At 39.2% G+C, this 8,935-nt stretch overlaps 1 protein-coding gene across 1 annotated transcript; it reads left to right on the top strand.

Moving 5' to 3' along the window:
* Nucleotides 1-4,120: 4,120 nt before the first annotated feature.
* Nucleotides 4,121-7,649, top strand: LOC133128832 (histone H1-like). Its single transcript, XM_061242639.1, has 2 exons — nt 4,121-4,535; nt 7,345-7,649. The coding sequence occupies exons 1-2, from the start codon at nt 4,121-4,123 to the stop codon at nt 7,647-7,649; spliced, it is 720 nt and encodes a 239-aa protein (XP_061098623.1).
* Nucleotides 7,650-8,935: the final 1,286 nt, after the last annotated feature.

The following is an 8,935-nucleotide window of genomic DNA, read 5'->3' as shown; positions in this document are numbered from 1 at the left end:
TTATCTTTCCATTGATCTTGCTTGCCCAGGAAATAAGTAATTGATGTCAATGATGACATCACTCTGTGGTGGCTGCTGGCCATAACGTTTGGTGAAGCAAACTGCCATGCTTTACCTGTTGACCTAGGCAATTTTGAGGTGATAAACACTGAGCACATCACACAGCCAGATATAGGCAGCCCGTTAAACAAGTTTAAATCGACAACCTATCACTTTAAATTGAGCTGCCTTCTCTTAAATGATCAACTCAAAACAGAATACAATAACAAGTAGGCATGTACTCATCATATTTATTAACAGTCAGATTATGTCATCTCACTATCCACCACCTATGCATATTCAACAGATAAACAAAATAATGTAACATTGTAATCAGGTGTTATATTGTAAAAGACTAACACAACTGATGAGGCACATATTGCACATAACTGTGGCGTTCAACTGGACTTTTGACTAACTGCACTCTCATTGAGAGATGGTTGAGATGGACTTCTTACCATTTGTAACAGGATGACACCATACATCTTAGATCCTTATGCTTAATGTTCTTGGTGCTTTAATGGTACAGAGGATGCTGATATAATGTACCAGATAATGTGTCATCTTTCCTGGGCATGTTGTTACATCAACATGTTTAAGTATTTTTTCTGGATTGGACTGGCTAATACAGCATCCACATTACCCAGCAAGATCATTTTTTTGGCCAACAAAAGATGACAAGAAAGATTACCTATGAGGTTGAGGAATGGCGGAGAGCCAGGCGCGACTAAGGGTAATCCCTAGTAAGCGGGCACGCGAACGTGTCCGCCACTAAACGCCGGGAGGTCGAGGAAACAAAAAATAACTAGGAGACAGCTCCGATCAAATAAACAAAATAGCCCCAAAAAACGGCTAATGAAAATAAAGCAACCCTTAAAAACCAGGGCGAATACCACAACCAAAATGAGGGCTAAAAAGCGAGCCCTGTAACCCCGGACCGGGGATCCCCAAGGAACAACCTAGTATAAAAGACTAGGTAAACAAAATAAACAACCGTGAGTCGCAGCGCCGGAAAACGCAAAAACCAAAAAACATACCGGGGACAACGTCTCTCACCCACAGACTCACACGAGCCGAAAACAAAAGAGAAAAAAACTAAAGAACCTACAGGAAGGTGTTCGCAGTGTACACACAACGAGCAGAACACCTTCCTTACCTTTTTCTCTTATTTTTTTCTTTTAAACTCAAAACCCACAACCAGCACAATACCTGACTCCTTTGACAGTGAGTCTACCGTGTGCTTACCAGCTTGGTGGCAGAGCGAACAGTGACACCAAAGCGTCGACCCATGGTCAAAGAGGGCTTTAAATACCTTCTGGAGGTTGGCACTAATGAGCACCAGGTGAAAATAATAAACAACCGGTACTACCTCCCAATCCTGACATTACCTGGGAATATTTTTGACACATCAGATGTTGTAAACAACATTGACAGAATTTCTCTGAATTCTACCTTCAAATTGAACATGACAAATTTGGATGCCATGAAATTAACATTTTATTCAAAGATATAATGGTATTCATATAAAATAAGTTCCTCAAATGCTTATCTAACCTGTTTCTACCTAGCCCTACCTGCAGGATCTGAAACATATGGCGTCATCCTGTTACAAATGGTAAAATCTCACTCACCACTGACCTGTCGGGATGGGGATCGTTAAGATTTTATTGATTCAATACCATTATTGATGCTCCTTGTTGATTAGATTTTTTATTGATTCTCTTATCGATTATTTTGTATTGTATTTATGGAAAGAAGACACATTTTAGAATTGGCATAGCTTTTATTTCCCCCAAAAAAAGTATATATTTTTCTGCAGCAGCAATAGGCTACTTTTTGCTACAGAACAGTGGCTGAGTGGATATTTCCGAACATAAATAAATTGTCCAACAGTTTTTCTGGTTCTTTTCGAATTATATCCTTCTACAGTCTTTAAACACACCAAACTTGACCATCATAAACTTTCATACTTTATTTTTCTAAGCTATACGATTGATCCTTTTTAAACTATAGAAACCGTCTTTACATAGTCGGCCTACATATACCCGGTAATTGCAGTGCATGGTCCACAAAAATCGACAAATACCCAATCGATGCCTTTATGCCTTATAAGGTCTCTCATTTTAGTTCCCAGTGAAGCAAAAATGAGTGGGGGCCCTGTTTTGCCGTAAAACGACATGATTTTGAATAGATGCATTGTATTTTGCTCCACAAACAGTCATTGTAATGCCTATTTACTGTATGATATTATATATCATATAATGAAATATTCATTGTTTGTAGACAAGTTCATACAGTTTAAACCATCGTTAATCATGAAAATGGTGTGGCTGACCGCTATTCGATTCATGCGAATACATTTCGAAGTTTTGTCTGGCTTTTGGCGCCAGATGTTGTTAACCAATAGGATTACAGTTCATGTTCACAACTTCCAATGAAAATCAGGCTATTAAAAGTCGACGTTGATTAGCATATTATCTATATATCACGAGTCGTGTGTCCGGAATATGACGAAAGGTGATCGTGAAGCTTCTCTTGGTAGGACAAGTAACGTTAAATCACTTTAGAAAATGGCCTAGGAAGACCAAAAGAAGCGATGTTAAGCGTTGACAGTCCAGAAAAGAGAGCAATGCTATTTACGTGTATAAAGTGTTGAGTCATGTCCAACCCGATACTGACATCTCTTCTAAAGCAATGAGAGTTATGGACAGTTTTGTCAACGGCATTTTCGGGCGAATTGTAGGAGAGGCGTACCGGTTGACCCATTATAACCTCTTACCGGGAAATCCGGTCTGCTGTGCGCCTGGCTGGCAGGCAAGTTGGCAAATCACGCAGTGTCTGAGGGCACTAAGGCTGTCACCACTTACACCAGTTATAAGTAAAATAATACATAAAAACTATACCACCAAGAATGCTCTTTTGAGAGCCACCCACATGCCTAAAAGCTTAAACCATTGAATAGTTTAAAATTGTAGGCTATAAGGCGTGTGTTTCATTTCTATGAATTATAGGCAAATTGAATTAAAGTAAATTCTACATGTTGAACTCGTAGACTAGATAACGTTTAGTAGCCTGCACCGCGGTTTAATAGTATATTACGTCTCGACAACTGCATTATGATGCAGGTAAACAAATCATTCTATTTGTTGCCTTTTTTTCAAGTGACAGAATTTTAACTTCAAATGGTTCTATTATTACAAACGGTCTCCAAACGGTAACAAGTTTTATGTTAAAGCAATTGTATTCTTTAGCCTGCCATCAAGCTAGCAGGGTACATATGAGCTTGCGGGTAACCTATATAAACAACATTTTTTTCAGTCAATTCCCAACAAATGTTTGTCTTTTCCTTAATCGCTGAATTTTCTTCTTTACGTCATCACGCACTGTCTTATTGACTTGAGTAACGTTAAACTGACTCCATTAGTGTTTTACAATTATGTGATTTGTTGGCGATGTTTATCATCAGAACCTCTTCTGGAGTAGTTCCAGTTATCACTGTTGCGCGATTTAAGTCTTTTAATTTTAACTACATTTTCATCACGTAACCCCATTCTAGTCAGCCTCCATTTTCTGTGTGCTTTTTAAGTTCCAATGATGACAAATTTAAAAATTAATTTAAACGATTTGCATACTCACAACACATTTTCACAAAAGTAGGGCCTTGTGCTAAAGGCTAGCTAGTACTGTTGAAGTGAAAACAACGTTAAAGCAATTTTGTGTTCGAAATGCCACTGTGTAAGCAATGCATACAAACGATCCACAGACGGAGATGAGCATTTGGGTGAGCTACCCGAAAACGTTGCAAGGTTCTTTGCACAATACGTGCTTCACTTTGAGTTGAAAGGCCTTATGTCAACATGTCACACTTTTCAGAGATGAGCATAGTTCTACATGTGATTATTCTGCAAATGATATATAGGAAAAAACACAAACAGTCAGGATTTAATGATCACAGAGTCGCTCGCGCCATGAATTGAAACTACAAGGTCCTCATGGCACGTTTAAATGACACCCCAGCGTACACTACTTCTTATTAAAAACTGGACGGGTTACTTGATTTATTGAAAAGAACCAAACGAAAATGGCTCGAAAGAAAGCCGCAGCTAGGCCCATGACAGCGTGTTGCAGTACCACCAACGTTGCACCGTTGATCGTTGATGCAGTATCCAAGGAGAAGAGCGGCGTGTCCATGGCTGCTCTGCAGAAGGCTCTTGCTGCCGGGGGTTATGATGTGGCACACAACGGCTCCCGCGTGAAGCAAGCAGTGAAGAGCCTTGTGACCAACGGAACCCTACTACAGTCAAAGGGACCGGGCGCAGTCTGTTTTATGCTAAATGTTGGGTCACCATCGAAGACGCGTATAGCGGCTACTCCGAGTCCGAAGAAAGGCAAGAAAACGACGCGAAGGGCGAAGAAGAGCCCAAAGAAGACGGGCAGGAGTCCCAGAAAAGCGAAGCCCGCCATGCGCAAAGCAGCTAAAGGCAAGGCAGCGGCTCGTAGGAAGAAATGATTTCCCGATTGAATTTCTCGTCACGAACAACAAAGGCTCTTTTAAGAGCCACCCAAGTTTCATACATTAAGGTGCACAACAATTCATTTTACTGAATATATATGAATCGCTTACTTTGTGAGGTTCTGTGTTCCTCAGCATCTGAATGGCAGTTGCTTACAATTAAGAATTCAGTTTTATATTGCCATGGAAACAATGAAACATTATTGCCAATGCTTAAGTTACTATGCATATATGTTCTATTCGCAATTTTGATGAACCAATGTCTTTTTCATCGCCATGGTTAATGACAGGTGGCATGCTAGCCGTTAGAATACTTGCTAGCAACTGACGTTAGCTAGCTTGTCGGGGGCTGGATGTTACCCAGCTCATCCGATAAATTAGGCTAGCCTAAAGGTTTAGAACAGTATTACTGAAGAAATGTGTCTTTCTATTGATAGATGATTTATTATTCATATTTATTTTGAGAGATGATCGAATTCATATCTTTAAACGTAGATATACATTGTTACAACAAAAGTGTTTTCTTTTAAAGTCAAACCTTTCAGTCTAACGTTACTGCCTTTTGTACTGAAGATATTCCGTAAGCAATGTAATCGGATAAAGGTAACACGTGTCATACCTCCCCAATAAATGAATATATTTTATATGCATTCATAAATAGCTAAATAAAATATCGCAGTACAGCGCTATCAACGCTTTTATAATCACTTTCAGAATTTAGATTAGGTTTACACCGCAATTGATTTAGTGCAGTGCAGTGAAAAAATATTTGTCTCATGTAATATTAGACAAAGGGAACCTGAGTAAACACACACCTTTTTACTACACGCAGCATAGACCCTACAGTTAATTTGTTGCATGAGCAGATAATGGGTTTATAGAACGCAGTGGACTATAGGAACAGTAGAATATGGCTGTAAATTAAAAAATGCTTTCTGCTAAAATATTTCCTTTAGCATATGAAGGGGAGCTGGGTGGATGATATTTCAATTTAACTGGGTTAGAAAGAGAGAGATAGAACCCGAAAAGCAGTATTTTAAACTTCTGGAGATTTTCGTTTTAGGTTTGACTTTTTAGAACTGCCCATTTATATGGGTTTCTAAAATTGTAAACGACCATCCTAATGGTAAAGTAATAGCCTATATTTCCTTAAAAGCATACAACAAAAGTTTTAAGCAACAACAAAAAAAGATTGCTTAATTGCTTTTTCACCACAATTTTAGTGAGTTGTAAGCTAACACTTAGGTGCTTTAAATATACACTCACCGAGCACTTTATTAGGTATTTATTATGACGTATTTTTTAGACTTGCTGTAGCCTATCCACTTAAGGGTTATGATGTGTTGTGTGTTCAGAGATGCTCTGGGTTGTAATGTTGTAATGTGTGGTTATTTGCATTACTGTCACCTTCCTGTCAGCTTTGACCAGTCTGGCCATTCTCCTATGACATCTCTCAGTTACAAGGCTTTCTGTCCACAGAACTGCTGCTCACTGGATTTTGTTTTTTGCACCATTCTTTGCAAACTCTGGAGACTAGTGTGTGTGAAAATCCCAGGAGATCGGTGGTTTCTGAGATACTCAAACCACCCTGTCTGCCACTTACAATCATTCCACGGTCAAAGTCACTTTGATCACATTTTTTCCCCATTCTGATGATTGATGTGAACATTAACTGAAGCTCCTGTCTCGTATCTACATGATTGTATGCATTGCACTGCTGCCACACAATTGGCTGATTAGATACTCGCATGAATAAGTAGGTGTAATAAAATTAAAATGTTCCTAATAAAGTGCTCAGTAAGTGTATGTACAATTTTATGATCCTTGATGTAGCATTCGTTAATTTAACGAACGACTTACAAAATAGTTATCCAAATTAAAATACACAAAAAATAGAATAACGTACGAGTAAATACAGCGTTCATTTTAAATGTTGACACAGAAAGCTAACCAGCGCTGTCAAGCTTTGTGTTCGATTATTATTGCTATTATGAATGTTTGAGCTGTAACCTTTGATGTTATGACTGTTATATAATGATGTTTCACATTATAACATGAGCGAACGGTCAGATTTTTTAACCAGACGCAATTACAAAGGTGACGTTATCAACAGAGACTATTCTCTATTCGAGGCTAGTTATTTGTTATCTTCCTGTCTTTGACACATAGGACCTACCAAAACATTTGCGCCCATGAGTTTTTTTCCCCTAATTCTTGACATCGGTTGCAGGTTGTCGTCGAAAGGGTACTGATTACGAATAGGATACATTTGTGCAATTAAGTTTATAAGTTTAAATCATGCCGATTAAATCAGATTTTTAAATCGCATGGATCGGGACGATACAAACACCACTGTCCATGGCATTAGGATAGTCCATTTGAGGAAATGTCGTCACTATGAAAGGGAAAGCATTATGGGAGACTGAGTTTAACCATATCTCGGCGATCTAAAACGCAAAACGGTTTTACGAATTGAAATCCCATCGTATTCAGCATATAGCTATTTATTTAAATCACGAAACACATATTTTAAACCCAGACTTGAACGTTCCGAGCGTGATAATATTGAGCTTTCACCGCTCTATTAATAAGGAAGTAACTCCCTATGACAAAAGTAGCCTACTCGATCAATCCGTTCCGGGATATCATATGAAAGCTGTTAGAGGCTCTTTCCCGCCCTTTTTCTGTCACATGGTTTCAATTAGGTCGTCTTCGTGTGAATAAGTACCGCGGGAGAGTAAGCGCTTGGTATCCTTCTTAACGTAAAAAGAATTGTTTCGCAACTGTGTCAGGAAGAGGTAAAGGTGGAAAAGGACTCGGGAAAGGTGGTGCAAAGCGGCACCGGAAAGTGCTTCGGGATAATATCCAGGGTATCACCAAACCAGCGATCAGACGGCTAGCTCGTCGTGGTGGTGTCAAGCGTATTTCTGGGCTAATTTACGAGGAGACCCGAGGTGTGCTAAAGGTGTTTCTGGAGTACGTCATTCGCGATGCTGTTACCTATACCGAACATGCTAAGAGAAAGACTGTGACAGAAATGGATGTGGTGTACGCTCTGAAACGCCAGGGCCGCACCCTCTACGGCTTCGGAGGCTAATCTAATGAATCCAAGAATGTTTTTGTAAAATTAAAGGCTCATCCACTTTGTTTTAAGGTGCAAAAAATCATTATCGGTTGATATCTGAACTCGTGAATTTTCCAAAGTTCTCTAAATTAAATGCTGAAATAATTGCTCTTCGATTGCAAATGACATGTCAGTTACGATTCCCATTGCCTGGTTCTAAACGCATAATAGTGTTCTATTGGTTGAGTTGGAAACAAACGGAAATAACGGGTTTTTCAACGCTTCAGCATGTGCGTTACGCATTCTGTTGACAACATTAAATTATCTTCTCCCTGTTGGGTAATAATCTTTGGCCAATGAAAAAACTAAGAGGCCAATGCTCTCTCCCGATCAACTCGATTTGAGGAACTGCGCAGAAATGAACGATAATGCATCTGTTTTATCGCTGTATTTGTATGCTTTGTTGTTGACCTGAGATTTAAAACACAATATTTTCGGTTGAAAAATACATTGAGTTGTATGGGCAGGTTGTCCTCCAGCATAGAAGATGAGTCAAGGTCAAAGAGTTTGCGACTTGTATTAAGAACGATCCATTGGCGTAGTTGTAAGCACATGCTGCCAACAGCTGCTACTTTGTAGGCTTCTCTGGTGTAAAATCGAGTTGTCAGCTTGACCATCTTGAAAATTAACCTGGTCTAGCTGGTCAACCAATTAGTGTTAAACTATCTGCCATAATACTGCTAGTTACAATGCAGTTAAACAGTTGAACTGCAGCTGCATTTGTTTGTAAGGGGCCTTCCAAGAAATTAGTAACAGATGAAGGGAAGGAAATTAGTTGTTCACTTGGACAGTAGAGACAACCACAGAATTTTCTTTCACAGCATTGGTTTAGCATAAGCTTTCCAGTCACTTTTTTTTTTGCAGAAGATAATCTATAGACACTGAAATTTAACATGTTACTTCAAACATTGGCCTGAAGCTCCAAATTTGTAGCCCAACACAAAATGTCCTTCCAGAAAGACCCATTGGATCTTCTCATTTGAATGCAGTCAATGGGAAGCTTTGTCTTTGCTTCCTGGATATGAACCAATCCCCACCCCCAAAACCAACCACCATGAAAAGGCCAAACGGTCTACTCTTTCATGTTTTGAAGTCTTGTCATCAAAGACATGCGCTACTGTTTAAAATAAACAAGACGGATACACCTGCTGATGAGAGAAACTCATTTCAGGGTAGACCACCAAAATTAAGCAGCCAAGTGACATTCACATTTTGCTTCTGTTCCCTCGGTCCTAATCATGTCTCATGATGAATGTTTA

The sequence above is a fragment of the Conger conger genome, chromosome 5 (assembly GCF_963514075.1).
Source record: "Conger conger chromosome 5, fConCon1.1, whole genome shotgun sequence".
Lineage (NCBI taxonomy): Eukaryota > Metazoa > Chordata > Actinopteri > Anguilliformes > Congridae > Conger > Conger conger.
The sequence above is the reverse complement of the archived record's forward strand: the minus strand, read 5'-3'. Positions and strand labels throughout refer to the sequence as shown.

Bases quoted from the DNA above. Each gene is read 5' to 3' on its own strand.
- LOC133128832 (XM_061242639.1), top strand. From the start codon at position 4,121: ATGGCTCGAAAGAAAGCCGCAGCTAGGCCCATGACAGCGTGTTGCAGT. The intron at 4,536-7,344 runs GTAGGAAGAAAT...CAACTGTGTCAG, and splicing joins TAAAGGCAAGGCAGCGGCTC to GAAGAGGTAAAGGTGGAAAA.